The 27,219-nt window shown below is 32.6% G+C and overlaps 1 protein-coding gene and 1 long non-coding RNA gene across 3 annotated transcripts; both read right to left on the bottom strand.

The window, feature by feature from the left end:
• Window positions 1-11,261: 11,261 nt before the first annotated feature.
• LOC144999575 (uncharacterized) lies at window positions 11,262-15,552 on the bottom strand. 2 transcript variants are annotated; one of them, XR_013660914.1, is made up of 5 exons: window positions 15,235-15,552; window positions 14,446-15,157; window positions 13,130-13,273; window positions 12,474-13,057; window positions 11,262-11,857 (listed from the first exon to the last, which is right to left on the bottom strand). It is a non-coding gene; the product is annotated as an uncharacterized LOC144999575 (long non-coding RNA). The 2 variants fall into 2 exon arrangements; XR_013660912.1 differs by having other exon boundaries at window positions 12,474-13,273.
• Window positions 15,553-15,597: 45 nt separating this feature from the next.
• On the bottom strand, window positions 15,598-16,769 carry LOC145008454 (disease resistance protein RUN1-like). Its single transcript, XM_078967064.1, has 2 exons — window positions 15,989-16,769; window positions 15,598-15,887 (listed from the first exon to the last, which is right to left on the bottom strand). Exons 1-2 carry the CDS (start codon window positions 16,767-16,769, stop codon window positions 15,598-15,600), a joined length of 1,071 nt encoding a protein of 356 aa, XP_078823190.1.
• Window positions 16,770-27,219: the final 10,450 nt, after the last annotated feature.

Raw genomic sequence — 27,219 nt, forward strand, 5'->3', positions numbered from 1 at the left:
GGCAAACATATTAAATTATTAAAAGTGTGAATTACTTTTTTTTGTTCTTCACAGATTCTAAAACTCACTGTCCCACAAAAACAATATCACATTCTAACGATTAAATGCTTGGAATTTACGAGGAAGAGTCTTGGACCTCGTCTTCAATATGACTTTTCAGTTTTCACAAATTATATCGCCCACAAACAATGTAAAATTCTAACGTGTTTAGATTTTTTTCTCAATAGATGTATAGAACTTTACCAAATGGCTTCTAGCCTAACGGTATCAGGTGGTCGTCGGGACGCCTGGGATCGGAGAAGAGTGCAGCGATCGGAGTGGAGGGCGGCCTTGGCTGGTGCTGATCGGAGGTGATCGATGGTAGACGAGCGGTGCTAGATCGAAGATGGAGCGAGGTGTCGACAGTGGGAAGTCTGGAAGATGGAGGCGGAAAAAAATGAACGCGTCTTTTTTTTTTTTAAGGTTAAAACACATAGCAGACTTTAGAAGTGGTTGGCCCATGTCCGTGTGGTGAAATGTTTGTGTGGTGAAGACCTCGCGCGGACCTTTTTATGTCTGCGGACTTTAGAAAAACAAACGCACTAGGGCGTTTGTTTTTTCTCCGCAGATCTGCGTGATCTCTTCTGTCTGCGCGGCGCAGACGCAGATATAAAGGTGAAACCGCTGCTACCAATAAAAAGAACTCTCTAGAAATCTTCTACTTAACCAAAATGATATGAAAAGTGAAACCGCTGCTACCGGTTAAGCTATGAGATTTCTCGATTCCCATGAATAAAATAAGTTAAGACTTCCATATCTTCAAATATAATCCCAAAAGACGAAAGTGCATAACACTAATTATAGTGTATTTCTATATCTGCCACCTTCCAAACCCTAGATCCAAATAACAATATCAAACCCAAACCTTGAAGCATAAAGACCACCAAGAAAAACAAATCCTTAATCGAAACTCATTATTAGAATTAAAAATCAAAGTTCCGATACTGACCTCTGCGATAAAGAATGCTTGCCTCATTGTTTTGGAATTACATCAGTCGGATAATGAGAAAAACAGATGAGGGCGATGGTTGAAAAGCTAATGCACACTCAGTGGAAAAGGCGATGGAGAAGGAGGAGGGCGATGGGGTTAGTGGTGGACGGTGTCCGGTGGTCAATGTGTGGGCAGCAGAGGATGACATTGACGAAGAGTTGCAAAAGGGGGAGGACTAAAAGCATGAGCTAACGCTCATTTAGGACGAAAATGGCAAATTTTTAAAACTTCAGGATAAAAGGCAAACATATTAAATTATTAAAAGTGTGAATTACTTTTTTTTGTTCTTCACATATTCTAAAACTCACTGTCCCACAAAAACAATATCACATTCTAACGATTAAATGCTTTGAATTTACGAGGAAGAGTCTTGGACCTCGTCTTCAATATGACTTTTCAGTTTTCACAAATTATATCGCCCACAAACAATGTAAAATTCTAACGCGTTTAGATTTTTTTCTCAATAGATGTATAGAACTTTACCAAATGGCTTCTAGCCTAACGATATCAGGTGGTGCCCTCCCTCTTTGAGATCGAGGGTTCAAGTCCTGTGGTGGACATAGGTGAAATTAGATGTGTTAGTTTAGGAATAGATTATAATATTTGTATTTGCCGGTTAAAAAAAATATGTATAGACTTTGGGAAAATGTTGAAATGATCAAAATACTATTTATTTTTCCATTTTTAATCATTGACCTTATTTTATTTTTATCTTTGGGTAATATACTTTTCAAAATAGAACAACAGTCCGATAATGAGAAAAATATAGAGGAGGGTGATGGTGGAAAACCTATGCTCTCAGTGGGAAATGCAATGGAACAGTAGGAGAGCGATACGGTTAGCGGTGGACTGTTGTCTTGTGGTCAATGTGTGGGCCACAGAGCAGGGGCGGATCCAAGGAGATACCCCTCAAAAAAATTTCGGTAGTGTAAATTTTTCAGAAAAAAAAATCGTTTTATCTAGTGTATATATACGCATCCCTTCACTTATAAGCACAAACAAATAGTTTGTTTATTGGTTAAGGTGTTGGCTTAATGAAATAAATGTCTTAGGATCAATTCTTGCTCCTTACAAATTATTTGTTTACATATCTTTTATTTTTCCAACTATTCTATTCTTTTATTTTCCCAACTATTCTATCCCACATCGCCAAACACATGTAAACTTAGTTATTTTCATATATTATATAAACTTGTTATCCTCATGCTTTATTTGATATCTACTTTAAGTCCAAATCGATTGAAGTATCAAAAGATACTTCAACTTCATGTTTATATAACAATACTTGAAGTTAGCTAACGATTCGATTAAGGTTTGAGTTTAAAACCAAAACCAAACCGGGATACCCAAGTACAAATTGAAAACCGAAAAACCAAATCAATGGTATTGGGTTCGGTTTGGTTTAAAATTTTCAAAACTGAGGCTGTTGGTTTTGGGTTCGGTTTTAGGAAAAACTAACCCGAGCCGCCCCATGCTCAGTTGTTGCGGTGATACCCAGGAAAAAAAATTAGGATACCCCTTTGCTTTGAGCCTGGCTCCGCTTCTGCCACATAGAACGACGGTATGAGTTGCAAAAGTGGGAGAATTGATATCGTGAAAAAAATGTTAAATTAAGATGAAAATGTCAAAAAGATAAAATATTTGGATAGAAGGCAAAATTTTAAAATTATAAAAAGTATGATTTTTCATATTTTAAAAAAAATAACAATATCACATTCCAACGATTAAATGCTTGAAATTTTCGAGGGAGAGTAGTTAGACCTCGTCGTCATATGACTTTTAGTTTTAACAAATTATAACACCATACTAACAATGTCCCATTGCGTGTAGAGTTCTTTCTCAATTAATGCTTAGAATTTTGAGGAAATGTTTGAAATAATCAAATAAACTATTTCATTTGTTTTTTAGTATTAAATTTATTTTTGTCTATTTCGATGATGAACATTTCAAAATCATCTCATTTTGGTTTTTTTAACCGGATATCGTAGGTAATGTCACTTAAAATTTAGAGAAAATGTTATAAATAACCAATGAGCAGTTATGTTTATCCATTTTCAGTTACTCTGTTTATTTTTTCACTTGAAGGTAATAAACTTTTCAAAATCGTCTTGTTTTAGTCCGTTAACCAACTATAGCCCTTAGCCGGCTTACGTGACATTTTTTAAGGATATGTATGAAAACGTACATAAAGTGTTAGAACACAATGTTTCTAGAAGGTGAAGACAACATATTCAATTCGATTTCCCACCAAGATCGATTGAATTTGTTCTTCTAAGAACTAAAATGTCAAGTCATCTTTATAAATGCCACGGCATCTTAATTTTAATAAAGTATTAATCGAAATTATTAAAAATGTAACATATGCAGGTTACACTACTAGAAAACAACCATTTAATGACACTAATAATGATATGCACTGATTTATGATACATATTTTTTGTATGTCCTAAAAATAATGTCCGTTTTCCAAAATTTGAAGGATAAAGGATTAGCAGTTGTGCATGCCCTAAAATTAATTAGCAACAAAAAAAATTACAAATACGGAAGGCACTTAAATTAAACGGGAGTCGTGTAAAGATATCGATTTATAAATTTTTAATAGTCACAATCCTGCTATGGTGGAAACCAAATCCCCCAAAATTTTGAAATACCCCGTCTTCTTCTACCTCTACGCTCTCTCCTCTAGGTCTCACGATTGGTCCGAGTTTTGAGCTCTCACCATGTGAACTAATGCATACCTAAGATTCTATCTCTTCATCTCCATCGTCTTCACCTTTGATCTTTTCTTATGAAAGCAACAACGAATCAACACCGGTGGAGAAACGAAAGGAGTTCAAGAAGAGAGAAAAAAAAAGAGGAGAGAGAAGCAGAAGATAGAGGAAAGAGATAAAAGTGATAAAGATAGAAGGAAATGGAGCTCTTACGCCCTTATTGCACGAACTGGTATTAATGTTACAATCCATTTTCATCAACAAAAGTTCCCTTGCTTTTGTTAAAAAAAAAAAAAAAACAAACAAAAAAACTTGTGCCACTGCTCCCTTGTTCATCTCATGCGTCTCTGATCTCTCTTCTCTTTAGCTATCTTCTTATTCACAACCATCGTCCACGATTTTGTATCTTGTTTATATCTCCGTAAGAGAAACTTTTGGAGATTAAACGCTTTGTTTTTATACCCAACCATTTTGGTCATAAAATGGAGAAGAAAGTTGTTCTTTACATCTTTGTTGGGTATGATCAAGAAAAAAAGAGTGGCATTGTTATGAACCCAACAATAGAATTGTTGTGTCGAGAAACGTGGTATTTGATGAGACATCTTCATGGTGGTCATCTAATATGAAACTATTCCTTATTCTGATGTATTTAAAGAAGGGTTGGAATCTTCAAGAAGTCACTTGAACATTGATGAAGGTGACACTGTCGTTAAAGAATAGGTAACCAAAGTTCAAGAGTCTCAACCATGGCAAATGGTATTTCACTCACCAAAACCTAATGACAATGATAATGATGATCCAATAAACCTCAAGAGGTCGACTAGGGTCAGGAGACCCAATTCTAGGTATGCAAACGCAGCTATTGTTGAATCCAACATTTGTGAACCTGAGTCTTTTAAGCGGGCAAGTACAAAACAAGAATGAGTTCAAGCAATAGAAGAGGAAATGTCAGCTTTAAATCACAATCAGACATGGGAGTTAGTTCCAAAACCTAATGGGGTGAAGCCCATTTCATGCAAATAGGTATACAAGGTGAAAAGAAAAGCTGATGGGTCGATTGAAAGGTTCAAATCCCATTTAGTATCCTGTGGTATTCACAAAAACTTGGGCTCGATTATGAGGACACGTTCAGTCCGGTGGTTAAATTGACCACAATTCGAGTTCTCTTAGCCCTAGCTGCAAGTAAGGGTGCAAGTAAGGGTTCGACGCTTTGGCAAATGGATGTGAGCAACGTGTTTCTGTATGGAGATCTCGACCATGTCGTTCATATGGAGCAGCCAATGAGGTTTGAAAGCACGAAACACTCCAACTATGTGTTTAAGCTAAAGAAGGCTCTATATGGTATGGGCTGAAGCAATCGCCGAGAGCGTGGTTTGGAAACATTTTTCGTGTTCTTTGAAGACAAAGTAGCGATTGTCCTAGTGTATGTAGATGATCTGATGATCATCACCGGTGACCTTGTTAAAAGTTATTACTCAAATGAAAGAAAACTTGTGTACCCGATTTCTCATGAAAGACCTTGGAAAACTTAGACATTTTCTTGGTTTGGAAGTGAGATATGAGAAAGGAGATATTATGTTGCACCAACAAAGTATTCTATTGATTTGTTAAATTGGTTTGGTATGCTTGATTGCAAACCTTTTGTCAAGTAGACACGAATGTAAAATTATGTTCTAATTTTGGAAGGAAGTTGGAGGATACTACCATGTACAGGAAAATTGTTGGAAGCCTTATTTATCTCATGTTAATAAGACCAGATCTTGCTTTTGCTTTTGTGGTGGGCCTATTAAGTCGTTTCATGCGGACACCAAGGAAACCACACCTTGATGCCATTTGTAAAGTCGTCCTCAGGTACATTAAGATAACAATAAACTATGGCATAATGTTTAAGAGGCAGCCAGTGTGTAAGTTATCTAGATTTTGTGATGTTGATTATGCTGGTGATCTGAATAAACATCGCTCAACAACCGGATATGTCTTTATGTTAGGATCTTGTCACACCGCCGAACTAGACGGCGGAAACTTCCGGGGGATTGCGTGACTAACAATTGAATTATCATTACAATGAATATAAATGAAACAGAACATCATCATCACCATGCATAATTTAATACAACTGCCATTGTTCACCTCAAGTATAATCTTTTAAGTACATGACCAAAACATTCACTTGATGATTTTTAACAGTACACAAAACAAAATCCCATATTCTTGATGATTCTTCTGCCTAACGGGTCCCTGAGAATACAAGTTATTTTGAAAACGTCAACATATATTATGTTGGTGAGTTCATAAGAATGTTTGATTGAAAAGTTTTGTATAGTTCGTAAAGCACCAGAAAATCTGATATTTTCTGTAATGTGGTTTGAAAATGATGTGTCAAATCAAGTATTAATGCATGTGTGTCTACTGCTTTTGAAATGTATAAATAAACAAAAATGTAATCCAGATAGAAACCCTGTATTTTCTGTTGTAAGTGGAAGGTGATGTATAAATGTATTTATCCTAGAAAATCCGATATTTTCTGCATATAAAAGTATCGTAATCATAAAATTTCCAAGACCGTGTATCGATGTATGTATGTTTTTAGTATCGTCTAGATTTGTATAGATATACCGAAATCCTTGATGAAGTTAGTCTCTAAGTGAGCCGTTACAACCATGCTTGATAATGACTAATTCGCCCGTCTTGGCGTTTTCAGGCGCCGGTTTTGACATAGGTAAGGTTTGTCGCCCTAGACTGGCCTAGTCTAGCTCTAGCAAACAACTAAGGCGTGGGGGTCACCCCGTATAGATCTATACACAAACTCCCGCTCTCCTTCCAGGAAACTCTGGTTATAACTATAGGCTACGATTGTACGCTCAAAGGTGCCAACCGTCAAGTCTCACTAGAATCTCAACCTCTAATACCGTGTTTAATGTATACGTGTATGTTGTATGTTATCAAATCCAAAGGTACATATAATAGTATATGAAGTTCAATAATTATGTAAAGATATAGTTACGATCTACTAAGCATGTGAATTTTTGTCCAAGCCCAATTAGCATGTAAATGGATCACAAAGGCCCAATAACATGTAAGTGGGTAATTTGAGCCCAATAGGCATGTAAATGGACCACAAAGGCCCAACAAACATGTGACCCATAACTCAGACCCAAATTAACATGTAAATGGGTCGTAGAGCCCAATAAACATGTCATGGAAAATATTGGGCTCAACATACACTTAAAGGGGCCCTTAGGGCCCATAATGTGAATGTTAGGCCCAATAAATTTCTTATCGTTGTATTACGTCCATTTGTTATTATTTTGTTATTTGTTTTAGTTCTAAATTTACTGAATTGAATATAAAATGTCCTCTTTTGAGAAAACGTTGTTCTTGATCGATAAGTTTCAAAATTTTCAATTAAGGCCCAAAGTTTTGTAAAATGACACTTTAGTCCATAATATATAAAAATTTGTAATTTTGTCCCAAATGTCTAGAAATTCATGGTTTTAGCCCAAAAAGTTATATTTTCACATTTAGAACCCTGTTTTGTAGAAAAGCGCATTTTTAGCCCCTTGTTTGTAAAAATTTACTCTTTCGGCCCAATTTTGGAAAATTTTACATTTTTGGTCCAATTTGAAAATAAATATTATTTTCACCCCTAAATTTGGTTTATTTACTTTTATGACTCATACTTTGGCGAAATAACATTTTTAACCCCAAAACTTCATTTTTTCGCAAATTGAGCCCAAAACTGTGAGGCCCGAAAGTTTTGACCCATTAAGCTTAAATTTGCATTTTTGGCCCTTTTTAAAGTATGTTTATCATAAAAATCCATTTTTATACAAGTAGGACCTCTTTGATCCTTATAAAAACATAAATGTCGTTTTTTACCCTTATCTTTTGTTTTCTTGAAAATTTTGACCCTTAACAAGGTTTTTGTTTTCACTTTTATTCTTAAACATGTAATCACTTTTGGATGAATAGTATGGTGTATATAGTGTCTTAGTTCATGGATCTTTACTCCATGTCACTTAGAATGTCGAGATTTGTTTAGATCTAACACATTTTTATAAAATATACTAAGATGTCACACAAGACATGCATATAACACATAGATCTACACATTCTTACTTGTATTCTCCCCCAAAATTCATATGAAAACCGAAAACAAGGGGGGTATGAACTCACATTTTCTTTGATGTTTCGGTTTTGAAGAAGAGATGAAGAGGTTTTTGTTCCTAGCAACACCTTGATGTGGATTTCGAGTTTAAGAAATTTCTAAGGAGTATGATCACCAAAAAGCTTGTTTACAAGGAGTAATCTAACATGAGAATGAAGTTATATAACTTGGATATGTAGAGACTTACCAAGAATGAGGATTTTTGGTGGTGGAAACCTTCTTGAAGTTGCTCAAGATCTCGAAAATTAGGGAGGAAGGAAAGAGTGTTCTTGTGAATGTTTGAGACAATTTTTTGCAATGGAGTGTGTGTGAATGTATCTTCGGCCGTAAGTAGAAGAGAGAGGGTGAGAAGAGTGTTCATGGATATATGGACCTTGCATAGATGTATGTGATGCATTAAGCTTGGTTATCCTTTAAATAAAAGTGATGTGTCATGCTGTGGATTAATTAGCCATTTCCTTTTTTTTTTATTTAAATGGGCCGAGAATTGGATTTGGAAGGAGGAGGTGAATTGGTTTGGGATCAATCTTAGTCTTCACTCAAAATTATAAAGCCCATAGGAAGGTTATCGGCCCATTGGGCTCATTAAATGGTTCACGACCCAAATAGAATAAAAGAATGGATATATGGCTCGCTAAGGTTAATTGGATTAGTTATGGCCCAATAAGGCCCATTAGGGTTAGAATGAATCATTATAGGCCCAATTGGTCCAAAATGTTATAGATTTGTGAATTGGGTCCATTTAGAATCCAAATAGGGTTTCCAAGCCCAAAATAGTTGAATTGAATGCTTATTGGTCCATTAGACCCAATAAGGAAGTCCTAGTCCAATATGGACTTAAACCAAGGTTCTTAGGGTTTCAGACTCTTTGATGAACATGAGAGGTGCATTTAAATGAGCACCGGATAATATTCACTTAGGGTATATGTTTTACAATAGTCAAATGATTACATGAGAGTAGAATTTCCTAGCAAAAATGCTAGTTGTGACAGATCTAGTGTTTTATCATAGAGTAGTAAAAGACAACCTGACTGTGTCCCTTTCCACAACTGAGGCTGAGTATCAAGCAGCAGCCATGGCAACTGAAGAAAGCGTGTGGTTGATCCAACTCTTAAAGAATTTCAACCATTAAGGTAGACTACAAAATTCCAATCTTCTGTAACAACCTATCATCAATTCAACTTGCAAAGAACCCAACGTTTCATGCTTGAACAAAACATGTGGAGGTTCATTATCATTTTATTCGCGAAAAGGTGCTGAAAGGAGAAATTGATTTCCCATATGTGAAGACGTGTGTAGATTCATTCACGTACTAAAGGCTTATCAAGAATGAAGATGGCTCAATTCTGTGAGCAAATGAGAATGATCGAGATAGGTCTTGAGAGGGAGTGTTCAGGTACAACACCTTATCTATCTCAAGTCACATGCTATGCACATGTGTTCCTTTACTTTATTTTATTTTATGTTCTTTGGCTTTGTTTTTTTGGGTAGTGGATGGTTCCTTACTTTTAGAAGTCATGTATGTGGTAGTGCTTTAGTTTCTTCAAGTATTTGTTTTGCTTTCTTCTTGTAAGCCATATATGGCAGTTTCATATATTAGAAAATTGCACTTTGTATAAGTGCAGAAAATCTCTTTCATCCTTTGTGAGTTACCTGAGTTACCTAATGTGTTGTGTACAAGTACAAACTTCACCAATGTTATCAGTTAATTCACTCATTTACTAAAATAATTAGTTAGAACTTAGATATAGTGTAGCTACTTACAAATTGATTATATTGTCAATTACAAATTACTTGAAAAATTAAATGTAATAAAAATGAAAAGTTACCTTATGAATTAGCATAGTCGTAGTGAAAGCAAGAAATTGATCTTCAAAGCGAGTAGCAAAAAGCAAGAAATTGTTCTTAAAAGTCGAACTCATCATTTAATTGAAAAAGGGTAATGCCATATGTGTCTTTGTGGGTAGGTTTAATAATTAATCTTGAATTCCAAACACTGTGTATTCGATTATGACAATTAAATTAAAGTGCAATGTTACTTGGGCTTTTAACCTAGGTGGTTTTAGTTTAACAGACTCGCAAATATAAAAGAATTAAAGGGGCTAATCGACATACACTTTATATTATATATGGCATTTATATATATATCAAAGAAAAATTATTAAATTAATCGACATACACTTTCTGTTCTTAGCAATATTACAACCTTTTTTATATTACTTCCCTTAACGGTCTCAGTTCCTACGTTCCATTATTTGCGATTCATGTGTTTGATTGCTCCAATTTCTGGCCGAGTTATTTGTGATTTATGTCCTTAACTTTTTCATAATAACCAATATGCTATGAAATTCTTATAAATTTCTTTTTATATAACAAGAATGGGCTTGAATTGGTTCCATAACAAGAAATAGAGAATGTTAAGACAATTGCCATCTACTATCATATGATTCTGGTTTGTATATATGTTTGTTTAATTGAGCTCTGTTCTTAGTAGTCATAGATTTGATGCATTATTGTTGCTGCAGGTGTAGGATTTGATTGGAGCTATTGATAAAATATCCATCATTTAGGGTTTAGGATAATTTATGCATTTAAAAATTAAGAGGCCTCATTTGCAAAGTGATTAATGTAATAAGGAAGAGGAGCCATCTGTCTGTTAATACTTTGTAATTCCTTCTTCTTAAGGTTCTAACTTCCCAACTTCAAGAACCTGACTCGGACATATTGGCATAAGGTACATATTTTACGTACCTTTTAATAATTCTTTTGAGGTTCCAAATTCAATCTCTGTCTTTTATTACAAATACATAGTAGTTGCTTGAGTGCCATTGTTAAACCATATGGTGCTCTGTTTCTTTTTTCCTTCCATTCTGAATTAAGTGTAAACTTAATAACCTTATATGGCAAATTTGTTTGTTAAACCATATGGTGCTCAGTTTCTCTTTTCTCTCACAATACAAAGGGTCCTGTAGAATATTTATATATACTCAATCTGTTTGTGTAATTGCACAAGTGGCTATTGAAATGTTTGATATACAAACAAATTAATATGTGCACAATCTGTTTGTATAAATGGCACGCTAACAAAAATTTTCTTCCATCAAAACAGTTTAATTGTCTACTCTAGTTAGGTATGGTTGTGATTCTCTAAGGAGACCAACCATCATCGTTATATATTAGTCAACATGGGAAAACCATAGGAACTTTGTGAGATCTCTTTTCACAAAAAAGTTCACTTCTAAGAGTGTTCTCACTGATCCAGGAGGGCAGATGGATGTTGTAATTTGAATACAGAAGAATTAATGTAACAATTTTTTAATCATTAACTATTCTTCAAAACAAAAATAACAAGGTACATCATCATTTGGGGCCGCTACAGACATAAATTTGATTGTGATGCAACCATTTATAAATTTGAATTCTTTGAAGGTATATATTTATAAATTTCTGCTCCAGAAATATTAATCAAACGTTTGGATGCAATGAATGTGAGCCCCTCAAAGTATGGATATATTAAGTATGTACAAACGTAATTCAGGCAAGAAAGACACAAGGTATTGATAAGACTTCCAAGCTATGAGCATAAAGAGTATAAATGGGTGTTGAGACACCACAAACAGAGGCTCTGTGTGGTTTTAGTGTTGTGTTCCAGCCTCCCTTTGAATCTTTTCGGTACAATTCCTTCCATATTTTCCATGATCCTTCTAACATATCCGTGGAGCATACCCGTACGTTTTAATGATGCGATCTCCAAGAATCCATTGCAAGATTATAACTCTTGCTTTCTTACATCCTAGACCAATTAAAAATTTCAATGATAGCATATTTGGTTGTGTGTGCCTTTTATTCATGTGACAAAAAGAAAGGTTTGGGTGTCAAAGAGGATACCTCAGGTGTGACCAAGCATGTCTGAATTCCTTTTTGATAAAGCTCTAAAGGGTACTAGATCTTCATTATGAAAAAAAGTACTTGGTTAATTATCATTCACATACTTGCTCTTCGATAAAGTAGTTGTAGCTACATCTCTCAACGAGTTGTGTCTTCATCTAGATTCGATCTAATATATATATATATATATATATATATATATATATATATATATATATATATATATATATATATATATATATATATATTATTTTGGATATATTAAATAACAAAAATAATATTTAAAAAAAGAATTTTCAGATTTTTTTACTTTTATTTTGCATTTTTAAATTTTTTTATATTTTTTTTTATCTTCAAGATGAGTGTCTAAGATCGCGTCCACCTGTCTCACAAAATTAACATGGTCTCAAATGAATCTCTCTCTCTCTCTCTCTATATATATATATATATGTGTGTGTGTGTGTGTGTGTGTGTGTGTGTGTGTGTGAAAACTTGATCGATTGACCCAACAAATTAATCGACCGATTTAGACGTATTAATACTTGGGTCAATCCATTGTCCATCTGGTTGGATACATTTTCAAAATAATTTTTTAATTTATAAAAGAAACTCTTGATATAGAGGTCAATAAAATCTATAAATCCACCACAAACATCATTGTTTGAATGATATGTACCTGTATTGTATAGCAGATGTGGGATCCAAATTGTCTAGTAAAAGATGCATGGAAAGGCAACAAAATACGCCATTTCTCTAGGGTGTATTCTCCTGTTGTTGTTTGAAATCCTGTGAGATCTCCACCAATGATGTGATTCCATGACTTGTAATAGCCCAACACATCTTCTTCATCTCCATCATCATACACAAAACTCACCCCACACTCCTTTGTAACATGATTTGGCCAATCTAGAATAGTAATAGTAACCTGGTCACCAGCTTCCATCTTATTCATCCCAAACATCCAATGGCTTAAAAATATTACACACTCTTCACGTACAATGACTTTATTATCCCAATGACGGTACATCTAGGTATGATTCTTCGTTATATTAATAATGACAGTCTCCGGAATATGAATAGAGTGGGATCGAGAATTCAGAAGTTCACACATCCACACACAACAGACATTCAATCCTCTGAGGTGGTTAAGAGATGAGGGGATGGTAAATGATATGGATGGCCCCTTGCTTCTACGCATAATCCTATGTGGCATTTTTTTCCCAAATAAATTGTGCTGAATATTCCAAATTCATAATACATCTACAAAACAAAAGCTTAATTCATGAGCATAAATTATATTCACACAAATATATATAGTTAGCTAGAGAAAACCTGAATCTGAAATTCCTCTATTCCCATGCCCTTTTTCTTTAGGATGAACATCTTATTCCAGCCCAATCTGTGTAATACATTCTCCTCTACATCTTCCATTGGTTGGATTTTGATCATGCCTTGAATTTCAAATGATGAAACTACCTAGGGGTGAGCATTTGGACCGAACTGGACCGGACCGGACTGGCTCTTGGACCGGACCGGTTATGGATAATATTGTGGACCGTGGACCGGACCGGATGAGTCGTGTCCGTGTCCGTGTCCGGGTCTGGGTCCAGGTCCGGGTTTTCCGGTTCTTGGACCCGTTTGGACTGGTACAACTTTAATTGCATAGAGTACAAGTCGTTAAAATATGTTTTTGGGTTTGATAGAACTCATTAAAACGAATATGTTATTAGGTTTGATACGATATAACTTGTAAAAATGATTACGTTTCCGTTTCATGCATAGAGTACAACTGGTTAGAATATGTTTTTGGGTTTGATAGAACTCGTTAAAATGAATATGTTATTGGGTTTGATACGATATAACTTGTAAAAATGATTACGTTTCCGTTTCATGCATAACTAATCTACCTTAATGTTAGAATATTATAACTTGCAAAATTAATTTTCCAAATAAAAACAACTAACATATAAATCAAGTTCACCATGATCCCTTTCATATGATTTATCTTTCAAAGATACATAAAATTCATAATTATAGTCTAAAATAATAGTTAAAAAGTTGAAATATTTCAATCTTGATAACTTAACTTTGAAGGATTGTAACTCGCTGAATATAATACCAAAATCAACAAAATTATAGTCTAAATTCATCTACAAATTGTAAACTAAATGTTGGAAAAAAGCGCAGGTCAATCCGACTTAAAACGAATGAGTTATGATTGTTTAAAAAGTTTCATAGATTACAAAGTTTTAAAAATGTTGCTGAAAAGCTGAAATTTTTCAGCTTTGATAGCTCAACTTTGAAAGACTGTAACTCATTGAATATAATACCAAAATCAACAAAATTATAGTCTAAATTCATCTACAAATTGTAAATTAAACATTGGAAAAAACCGCGTGTCAATCCAACTTAAAACGAATGTGTTATGGTTGTTTAAAAAAATTCACAAATTACAAATTTTTTTAAACCGGGTCCAACCGGTTCTAAACCCGGTAAAAACCGGACCGGACCGGGAAAAAAACCGGACCGGACCGGGATGGATTCCTAGAACCGAGAACCGGCCCGGGGGTCCAAAAAAACGGTCCGGTCCGGTCCGGTTCACCGGGCCGGTCCGGTCCACCGGTCCAAATGCTCACCCCTAAAACTACCGGTTCCCATGGTACTACGAGTTATCTGAGTGGGCCCATTCCTGGATCAAATAAAACTTTTTGTAGTGAAGAGCCATCAGAGAGGAGTAATTGCGTTAGCGTATGTGGAGGATGCTCGACTGACGTCAACATTTTACAGTTTCTCATAGTAAGTATCTCAAGCCTAGGAAGACTTCTCACACAGTTGGGTAGAGATTTTATAGGATTGTCATCTAAACATAATTATATTCCTTTAACATTGATAGCTCACTGAAGTCCATGGGAAAGGATTTGGTGGACAAATTATTATTTGCAAGTGACACACTTACTAAAGAGCTTGGTAAAGAAATATTAAAGAACTTTAAATCATTTGGTATAGCTTCCAGAGCAGTAGAAGAAGAGGCTTTTTTATTAGCTTTGAGCATTCGAGATTCACCGAGATCACAACCATCTAGCAATAGTGTTTTAGTCTTCTTTAACATGCCTATGATTCTTGGAAGTTTTTTAAGCTTGTTGCAGTAGCTCAGATCAACAAGGACAAGTTCAACACATTGCCCAATTGATTCGGAAACCTCAAGCAAACCACTGCAACTTTGAACTATTAAACTCTCAAGTGCAGGAAGTCTGTCAAAGCCAAGCCACCCAGCTTCGTGAGCCGATCACAGAAACTTAGATTAAGAAACTTCAGTGATTCAAGCAAGCTTTTGTCTTTTGACAACGATCCAAACAACTTCTGAAACAAAGAAACGTTAGAACAATAATGAAATTCATCAACTCAACATGGAATAATAATAAAGGGAGATAAGTTACCTTGAGCCTATTATGAGGTCGTTGTGAAAACCGATAACAAACATCAAATGATTTAATCTTGCTATATGACATGTCCAGCGAAACAAGATTATCCATCAGTAAGTTTGAAGGTATAGATTCCAAAAGAAACCCATGCATACACAACCATCTAAGTTTTTCTGGAAACTTCTTATAAGTCCCTTTTATTTTCACATAATTGAGTTGTAGTAGCATCATATTATCCATGTTACTCAGTGCATCTGTTTTGAATTCAATTGATCCACATAACTTATCTTTCTCAAGCATTCTCATGTCAAGGGTGAAGCCTAGAACATTTTCTGTACCCTAAGAAGAAAGGTAATGCAAATGAATTAAAAAATGTCATCACCATTTATACATATAAAAAAAACCTTTGAACAAGTATACATGGCCTCTTACTTTTTTTCGTTTCAACACTTCGAATGACTCTTCATGACACCATAATTGACTTCGCTTCCATGGCTTGTTTGGTGATTCTTCACGTACTATGGTTTTTCCCATCTCTTGGAGCAACTGATGCATCATTAAGTCGTTATTCCCTCCAATACTAAGAAGACATCTGTCAATGAGATTCGTGAATGCAACACTTGTGTTTATATTACATGCCTTTAATATTGCTTCAGTAACATCTCTATCTGTTCCAACAAAAAAACAAGCAATATGCTTAAACAAGTCCTTATCATTTTCGGATGGCAAAGAGTCGAAGCTTATTCTTAAGTCATTATTTATAGGGAACCGTTTTCTTTCTCTAGCGTTTCTATGAGCCCCTCCCAATAAGCTACGTCACGGTTATGCAGAGACTCGCCCAAAAGTTTAAGAGCCAATGGATGCCCTTCACAATAATTCACAAGCTTCTCTAACACCTCTTCATAGCCAGCCTTGGGATCATTAGACATGAATGCGTGAAAGCACAAGAGTTGTCGTGATTCAGTCTCATACAAGCCTTTAAGCAAATGGTTTGCATGCTTGGGTTTAACATCTGTTTTGAAAAGTGCGCAACTCTTTATCAACCATTCGTTCTTTGTTGTTATGAGAATTTTGCTCCCTGCATGAAAACCTTTACTTCCAATTAATGCATTCAACTGGTCGAGGCTATCAATATCATCAAGAACGAGAAACACCTTTTTACTAGCCAATGCATTCTCTATCATTGAGGTGTATAGAGAAACATCACGAACTTGAAAAGAACTTGGTTTTATAATGTCATCACATAGTTTCTTTTGTAAATCAAGCAACCCGTCGAATTTTTCACAACTCCTACTGATATCTCCAATGAAGCTGCTTCTGTCGAATTCATGGGAATGTAAGACATAGACAAATTTGGCTAAAGACGTCTTCCCGATCCCACCCATACCCAAAATAGTAAGAACGTCTGCTGTGTGTGAGGATTCATCTTTCAACCATGAGGTGACAGAATTAATGGAATCGTCCCTCCCAAAAAGTTGTGGCAGAGGAATCCTTGAGTATATACGTAATCTACGGTAGACATCCTTGACAATTTTTTCAATAAACTCCATCTCTGGCCTGAAATTTGAGTTTAATAAGAACCACAAACAATAAAACTAAAATACCATATTTGGAGATTTACTCTATCGAAAGATCTAAAGCAAATTTATATCATATTAAGCTAATCTGTTTGGTTATGTTTTTCACATCATAGTTATGACATATCTGCACTTCTAACCATATATGCATCTAATATATAAGGTCATAATTTTAGTGTAAAATAAGACCAGATCCATAAATTTAATACATGATATCTCTAGTGGGCCAGCAAATTTCATTATGTTTCTAGAGTTCCATTAAACTAAAATCTTGATGTGGTTTTGCATGAATCCAAACACCATGCCAGGTTATACTATGATCAATGGTATGATTTACAGTTAGTATGAATTACAATAGAATGGTTGACTTATTCCCTGAGGCTGCTGAGGACATTTTTGCGGTTATGTTTTTGTTTTGTGTATTTAAATCAGGGGCATTCTTTTTCGAGGTGTTTGTCTTCGTGGTGTGTGTAATTTCCTTCTATGTAAAATTATATATGGTTGACAATGCTTAGCAGATTTTGGTGACCCTATAGATCAAAATGAAAGACTTGGAAGTCATACAAAGAAGTGGGGTGTTCTGCATCTGCAGTGTCTTTGGCTTGCACTCTACTACACATACATAAAACATTGCTATTCTGAGCTACTGTTTGGTATAGTTGGTACCAAACGAAGATCTATACAAGCTGAGGAGATCCGCTTTTTAAAGTGAAGCTCAATATGGTTAGAAGTTCTTCTGGATTTCAAAATTTTATTCCCTGAGGCTAATGCTGACATCATTTTTTTTATTGAAAGAGAATGCTGACATCATTTATGCATTTTAGTGAACTGAAGTTTGGATTCGGGAGTCTTGGAGCTTACAGGAAAAGGGTTGCAAGATTATCATTAAAATGGAAGTGAATTATCTAGGTATAATATTCTAATAGAAGATATTTAGTAAGGGATACTAAACTGGTGCAGAGTCCCATTTGTCTCTCCGCAGTCCTCAAATATAGGATTATGAGGATAGTACAATAGAAAGTTACTGCTCTGTTTCAATTGTATTATGTGCCTCCTTTCTATCGAATTATGCCCAAAATTTCCACAAAAAATGCTTCATATTGTAAATGAAATTTTTTAGTTCATCAATGCTTTCTTTTTTAGAATTTTTTTCCGCATACAGGTATTGTGAGTTTCAGTTATTGACGTTTCACAAACATACAAAAAAGACTTGCTTTTGGGTATACATAGGGCATCTCCAACCCAACAAAAAATCCAATATTCTGCACCACTTCTCTCCAACGCAACATCATTTTGTTGTAAACCAATACTATAACATCAAATTTGGAGCTATATTATTCCTTTACATCAGAGTGGTATCAAACTTTCATGTGACAATTTTGGGCCCTCATATTTTTGGTTTATATATTTATGGTTTTTTAGAGGGTGTTTGGGATTTCATTTTGAAGTTAAAAATGACTTTTTTCTAAAAGGACTTATTGACTTATTAATTTGGGAAAATGAGATTTTAAAAAAGTGTTTTGATTAGATTTTTAGTGACAAAAGTAAATAAGTTAAAAAGTGTTTGGTTAACTTATTGACTTTTGCTTGTTTTTTATTTTAATAAGTCATAAGTCATTCTAAAACATCACAAATTGTATCTTCTTCAAAACCTTTTTCAAATATTAAACCAAAAGTTGTTTTAAAAGTCTTTATTAAATATCCAAACATTTTTTTTAACTTACTGACTTTTCAAAAAGTCAATAAGTTAAAAAATAGTTTTTAGATGAAATCTCAAACACCCTCTTAACTGACTTGTTATATTTTAGATGTAATAATTATTAGTTACATTTGTATTAGTTGATCATAAATATAAAATTTAATCTTTATGTTCAAAAGTTGCTTCAAATTTGTTACTTTTTATAAAATTAAATATTTTGAGATAATAAATTTGTGATAATCATTATGTTTTGAATTTATTTAACAATTTAAATACTTTATGATAATATATCTTATAAATCTTTTATAACGAAAAACATGTAATACAAATTTGTAAAAAGCTAAAAAATTGAGAGGTTACTCTTTTGACAATCTACCTATATCTACTCTAATAAATAGATCTTTTGCCACATTTCACACTTTCATTTATTTTGTCACATGTCATTTTATAGTTATTTTAAATTACATTTTATAAATTTTCTATCTTATTAAATTCTATATAACATTTATATATAATAACTACAATAAATATAATAATAAATATATATCAATTTCATTAACAGATTTACCTTTTAATTTCTAAAATTTTAAATTAAAGTCTCATTACTTTTCTTTGTTTATTTATTTAAATTATATGTTGAAATCTAAAAGAGAAAAAAAACACTTGAATTTTAATAACTCAATATTTTTCTCATTTTTCTTATAAATTTAAAATTTTCTCAAATATATAGTCATTCATATTTTTTTTTTTTAAATAAACCAATGTAATATATGAGTTTCAAAATAAGTTAAAAAAAAGGGAAAATGACTCTTGAGGGTAATTAACTTTTGCATTTGTACTCATTTAGTCTCCTTCCTTTTTTTGTATTCAATATACCATTAAACTTATTATTTGTGTTTACCATAACCCTTTTGACCGGCTTTTTTGACCTGTGATAGCCGATCAAAGGGTTATGGTGAACATAAACAACAAGTTCGATGGTATATTGAGTACAAAAAAAGGAAAGTGACCAAATGAGAACAACTCAACAGTTGGTTACCCTCCTGAGTCATTTTCCCCGAAAAGTTAAATGAAATTAAAGTTGCAAAATTATCAAAGACTGCAACCTTTATTGGCTATAACTTATATGAAGAGCGTTTCAGAGGGGTAACTTCGTTAAAACATGGTCTATGCTATGCTTATTGTGGTTAGCTGATGTGTGTAAAACCAACTAGTTTTAATCCTACTAACTTAGACACAAAATAAACACACGAAAGGCAATGTACCTATCGATTAGTAATATAGTTCAAGCAAGTAGGGTATCGAACACAGGGAACGGTAAACAATTAAAATAAATGCTAATATTATCTAAATAAAACAAATAACAAAAAGGGGGTTTTCTCTAGTTTTACAAGACTAGAAACTTAATTAGAATAACCAACACACAAATTAACTAACTAGCAACTAAAACAATTAATTACCAACTAAATTCAATAGTAAAGAGGACTTCTGTTTAGGTACGACTCATTTGTTCCCATGGATGATTTTAATGTATCGGATTAATTCTTCATTGGCTACCGATTAAGATAATTAGGTTCATGTTTGCTATTCCTAATTCTTAGAAAACAAATTAACTCAAGCAATGGCCAGTTGTCTAAATTAACGGGTTTCCTAGATTATTGATTCGGGTTAAGTAAGACTTGTAATGGTTAATTAAATTGACCCTTCAATTAACCTATTGCTGATGTTCATCAAACAATCTCACACATTAACTTACCTATCTTCTAGTTAATTCTAGTTTCACATTCGTTATTCCTAGACATACAACTATGTGTTCACAATAAATCATATGAAATTAATAACTAAGAGATGTTCATACAACTTAATTACTAATTTATTAACAGAAGAATAGTTATTGTCAACACATAAGGTTCTTTAACAAGCTTAACTAAACATAATTAGCAATTAAAATTAATCCTACTCAAATAATCAATCCATGTTCACAAAATTGTCTACCCTAACAGAAGAATAAGTTTTTAGCTCATGATTGCAGTAAACATAAAATCAAAAACGAAATCAAAGTATGTAAACATGATTCAAATCAAAAAGTTACTAAGAATAAACCAAAATTGTCTTGATTCTCTTCCCAATTGAATGTAGGGTTGATTCTTCAGTTCCTCACGACCTAGCAGCACTTCCAATCGTTTCTCAGCCTCCTAGGGTTTCTCTCCATGCTAGGGTATTGATCTGAAAGTCCCTTTATATAGATTTTCACAAAACAGAGGCTACTCGGCGAGTCCAGTGACCTACTCGGCGAGTCCGTCACTTAAAACCCGTGTACGGCAAGTCAGCGCGTCTAGAATCGCGAAAGTTCGATACAACTCACCGAGTAATCGACCCTACTCGCCGAGTACGTTTGGAATCAGCATTTTCTCAAAACACGAAAGTCGTCTGAAATTGTGTCTAGTTTTCAGAACATTTTGAATCTCGTCAATCGGAGTTATGGTTTATGAGATATGGCCAAAACACTGACGAGGGGTCAAACTGTCCAGCAACGTCCTTCTTTCTTCAAAATCCAAGATCCAAGCGTCCAATCGCCAATTCCGCTTCATTTTCCTTTCGAGCATGTCTTTGTTGCTGAAAATGAAATATTTAAGCTAATTAAGCACCTTTTGTTCATTAAATGAGACAAAAACAACATAAAGTATTAAGATAATGCATGAATTTTATAACTAAATATGCCCATATCATTAGCTGTCAACACCTCTCTTCAAAAGGATATGATTGTGTATGAGAGGTATATTTATCAGCATAAACGTTTACCTCAAGGTATATTATGGTGATGTGTCTGCAAAAGCAGCATGATATTGTACATATTGATGTTGTATCTCATTCCATGAATTCGATCTCAAAGCTAAGTAAACTCAAAAATCAAAGCACTTGTGATTTCACTCGTTTGTAGACTTGTCTAGAATCCATGATATGATAAATCATTCGATTGGAAATGTAAATACAGTCATGAAATGCGCCTGCTTAATCAAGATTCCCCTAATAAATATTCAAGTGCATTACAAAGTTGTACATGTATGAATAGTGTTCTTTCGTGGGTTATGTTTTAAAGATATAGAAGCAAGAATGAATCTCATAAAGTCATTAATATCAGTAGGAGATGACGTGTGACTCAGGAGGGTAATCAACTATTGAGTTTGTTCTTATTTGGTCTCTTTCCTTTTTTTGTACTCAATATATCATCGAACTTGTTGTTTGTGTTCACCATAACCATTTGACCGGCTATCGCAGGTCAAAAGCCGGTCAAAAGGGTTATAGAGAACACAAACAACAAGTTCGATGGTATATTGAATACAAAAAAAGGAAAGGGACCAAATAAGTACAAACGCAAAAGTTAATTACCCTTAAGAGTCATTTTCCCTAAAAAAAAATATGGATATTAATTTATATTGTGGTTGGAATGACCCAATAAAAAAGCATTAAAAAAGATTTATTTACTATTTTTATTTAATTTTGATTTTCTTTAATTAAATCTATTTTGAAAAAGAAAAAAGAAACATAAAATAAAGACAAAACTTCAAAAATGATCCCTGTGGTTTTCGAAAATATCAAGTTTAATCCCTAAGTTCAAAAAACCTCACGGATCGTCCCTGTGGTTTCAAAACTTTTAACAAATGGTCATTTTCGTTAACTCCATTAGCTTTTGGCCGTTAAGTGAAGGGCATTTTCGGTCATTTCACTACTACAGGGACCATTTATGAAGTTTTGCCTTATTTAAAAAAAAAGAAAAATATATATAATTATTTAATATAAAGGGGACCCACCCACCCACCCACCCATCTCTCTCTCTCTCTCTCTCTCTCTCTCTCTGTCTCTCTCTCTCTCCACCCTAAAAGTCCATTTATTCTTTCATTCCTTCACCATCTTTAGTGGCTTCTTCCCCAAAAATTATGTCAACAAACACATGTGAAATCAACAAAATTGAATAAACCCATAAAAATCTGCAATGAAATAAAAAACTAGATGAACAATTGTTCCTCCTAAAGTTCATTGACTTAAGCAAGAATCACAGATGGAATATCAACCATCGTTACTCCAAATTTTTGTGGTTTGTGAAGAAAATCAAAACTCCACATCTAAATTGATGATGAAGAAGGAACCGCAGGTCTGCATCTGATTTTTGATTTCTGAGGACTACAAATGACTGCATCTAATTTTTTCCATCTTGATCTGAACTAGTTGTTCATATGTCGGAAAACACATTTGGAGCTCATCGGAACCAATATGTACTTAGGTGTTCATCTTCTCTGCAATACCAGGATTCTATTTCTTTGTTCTATTCTTATATCCAGCATCCAATCTTTACAATGACTTTTTATAACCATTTTATTTATTTTAAGTGATTATATTGAAATGGGTGTTCATGATTTCAATGTTTCTCTTCATATTTACTTGATGTTTGTTTTATGTGTTCCAATCAACATCCGTTGCTTCAATCTATGGATGGGTTTCTTTACTTTTTCTCAATTTGGTGGCTTGATTTAGGATCAGGGAGGTTGACGCGCCTTACAACAGGTGCGTATCGTTTGGGTATCACCTGGGGTTTTATTGCTTTAATCTAGGTTCCATCAAGCTTGTAGGCGGAGGGTGGATCTGGTCTTCTTCTTTCTTTGGAGTTGGATCTAGCATCGATGTTGTATCACAAGAGAGGAGGACTAGTTGGTAATTGCTTCAAGAAAGAAAACATGAAACACACACCAGCAGACACATAGTTACACACATCCCTACCCATGTTATTTGTTTCTTGTTTACCACGAAAATCGGTTTTTTTTCTCTGGTGCGATAGCCTTATGCTTTTTGATTATCATTGATCATTCAATATAATCCTGAATTTGGTTAGCCGGTGAGATACGTATGAGAGGGAAATAGCAGTGGGTGGATATTTGATTTTGTTGTGATGTTCGTGAGACGGAGAAGAAAACGAGAGAGAGAGAGAGAGAGAGAGAAGTGGGTGGGCCCCCTTTATATTAAATAATTATATATATTTTTCTTTTTTTTAAATAAGGCAAAACTTCATAAATGGTCTCTGTAGTAGTGAAATGACCGAAATGTCCTTCACTTAACGGCCAAAAGCTAACGGAGTTAACAAAAAGGACCATTTGTTAAAAGTTTTGAAACCACAAGGATGATCCGTGGGGTATAAATTTTAGATAAATAATAAATAAATCAAAGTAAGTCAAAGGTAGAAAATGTAATAGTTTTAAAGAGAAAGGTGTTGGTTGTTCAAACATTTAAATTATATTGACCACTCAATATATATATATATATATATATATATATATATATATATATATATATATATATATATATAGAGAGAGAGAGAGAGAGAGAGAGAGAGAGTTGTCAATAAAAATAAGCAAATAAATCCTACACTCCAATGATATTTACTTATTTTGACCATTTAAGTAAATAGTGGGGGATTTTAAACACACCCAATAAAAAGTCAAAACAACCTACACAAAACCATTGATAGTAAATTCAATTAAAATAGGCATCATTTATTCCTACCCCTTTTATACTTATCACTACCCTTAATGATTATTTTTTAATAATTAGGTTATCATGACATATCTCTTACTAGTTAATTAATATTATTTTTAATAATTAAGTTATAATTACATACTTTTACTAGCATATTTATAATTGATTATTCATAATTTCTATTTACTAAGATATTAGTTATTTTATTTATTAAATAGACAATTTATAATACTATTTTTATAAAAGATATATAAATATTTTTATTCATTTAAAAAAAAAGTTAAAACACGACACAACTATAATAAAATAATATTTTTACATAACAAATAAGAACACGAAACAATAATACTAAAATAAAAGATATGTAAATCTTTTTATTCATTTAAAAAAAAAGATAAAACCCGACACAACGTAACAAATAATAAAAAAAAGTTCAAATATAAAATAATATTTTGAGAAGTACGAGACCTAAGTTGATTGTATAAATCAAAACGCGGCAAATATATAGTTTGTCATATAGATGCAGACAAACTTTTACAGACATTCCAATATACTGTGGTAGGAGGCATTGGATAATTTCCTTTCAAAAATACCGACATATAATGAAATACCGTTTACAAGTGCCAACGTAATGAATATCGATTTCTTAATAGAAATATCTTTATCTCGAGCAAATACGTTGATTCCAAATAATTTAAACATCTCTATATACAAAAAATAAAAACAAACAATTTAATATTTTTAAAATTTAAAAAACATGTATTAACAAAAATTAAAGATGTACAATTTTTAAAGTTTGTGTAATCTATTAAAAAACATCAAAAATTAATTATGTACAATTTTTAAAGTTTATGTAATCTATTAAAAAAACACCAAAAATTAATTATGTACAATTTTTAAAGTTTAAGTGACCTATTAAAAAAACACCAAAAATTAATTATGTACAATTTTTAAAGTGTACGTAATTTTATCATAAAAAAAGTGTGACGTTCTTTTGTTAAAATAAATAAACATATATGCAGAAATTTAATAAATATAAATATAAGGGTAAACAATGTCATTTCTTAAAAATAGAGAGGTTATTAATGTAAATGTAAAAAAAGAAAAAGAAAAAACTGTTCGCATAGTTTGAGAAGCTTGTCTTGAGGATTTGTTTTTCTAACAAAAGCAAATTGATTTTTCCGTGACATTTATTCAAAAGCTGCAATACCACCTAAAAAATAATGATTAAAGGCTTGGGATTATTCAAAATAGGGTAGGAATAACAATACCCTTAAAATAATATAAGCAAATAAATCCTACACTCCAATGATATTTACTTATTATATGTCTCCTTTTCAAAACTATTTTCATGTTCTCTTTTAAGTAAATTACAGAAGTGGTCCTTCTGTTTTGATTTGATTTATAGTTTTAGTTCCTAAATTTATAAATAAATATGTTATATTCCTATAGTTTCTAGATATTACGGTTTTAGTCCTTTGTTTCATATAAAAGAATAACTTATTATTTCTTTTTCTTTTTTCTTTTAACAATTTATTATTATTATTATTATTATTATTATTATTATTATTTGTATAGATTTTTTATAAAATTGTTTTTTTATTTTTTTTAAATTAATTATATAAATTACATATATCATATTGTTATTTATTCATATTTGTTTGTGTAGTTTAAAAATCTTTTAATATTTTTGACATCTTAATCGAATATACGATTTAATTTTTTTTACGTCTTGTTCGGTCACAATATACAATTTTTATTTTTAATTTTTTTTATCCTTTCCTCTAATAAACAAATTAAAATAGAACTCCGAATAACTATTAAATATAAAATATAATTATTTAATGTTATTTTATGTGTTTTCCGTTTACATCATTTGTTTATATTCTTTACTTTTTTTATTCAGCTTTAAGAGATTTTATTGTTACCTTTTAAACAAATAATCTTAAATATAAGAAATAACAACTTCATAAAAACTACTATTAATATCGTCTATTAAAATAAAGAAAAAATAAAATTGTTTTATTATAATAATAATAATAATAATAATAAATAAAAAAAAGAAAATAAAAAAAAGAATGATAAGTTAGTCTTTTTATCATATTAATATTTTGTTTTAAAAAAAAGAAAATTAATATTTCCGTTCTAAAAAAAAACTAATATTTCCGTTCTAAAAAAGACTTAAAACTATTTAATAAGTTATTTTTTATATACTTATTTAAAACTAATTACAAAAAATACCATATTTCATTTCTTTAAACTCAAAAGAAAAAAAAAATTAAATAAGATATAATTTATATATATATATATATATATATATATATATATATATATATATATATATATATATAAAAGAAAAAAGAAAATGTGATAAAAGATTATGTATACAAATAATATATAAAATAAAGTTTAGTATTATAATATTGTTTAAATGTCATTTCAATTTGGGTTTCAAATAGAATGGTTATATTGACTTTTAGAATAGTCGTGTTGACCCAATATTTAGATGCCAATAACAACACCCGTATTTGACAGGTCGACGATTATAAACGAAGACGATAACAACACCCGTATGATCATTATAAACAAAGACGATAAAAATAGATCTATGATATGAGATGTCTTGCGGGCCATGCCAAAGCGGAAAACAGGTGGACGAACCTTGTTTGTCTAAAAAATAGACGATTACACCATACTTATTAGCAATGAGGAATTCAATATCCGACATAATAAACCAATCTTCACTTTGTGCAGAACCCAATCACGTGAAACTCAACGAGTGATGTACGTTGTTTATATCATCCTGAAAAATCATTGCATATCGTCTCCGATTTTCTAATAACTCGTTGTATAATTATGAGCGGATTTGATGTCAATAATTTTGACTATACCCAAGGGAGACAACTATTGTCCGAAATCCACAATTTTCATCTCCCTCCACATCTTCAATGTTTGTAACGTATGGATGAACTTCATTTGGAATTTCACTCATAAGTGAATTTGAATAAAATGTTGAAGGTTGTTGAAACGAAAATGTATTGTGCCTGTCTGGTTTTTGGTTTAAATCAAACTGATTAGACCCATTATAATCTGACATAGACGTCACACATGGTAGCCCATGACTATATGAAGTTGACATCTACAAATTTGATTTGATCGTAGTGATATTCATTTAGAAAAACACTAAAATAAAAA

This window comes from Lactuca saligna, chromosome 1 (assembly GCF_052625555.1).
Source record: "Lactuca saligna cultivar CGN05327 chromosome 1, ASM5262555v1, whole genome shotgun sequence".
In the NCBI taxonomy this organism is placed as follows: Eukaryota; Viridiplantae; Streptophyta; class Magnoliopsida; order Asterales; family Asteraceae; genus Lactuca; species Lactuca saligna.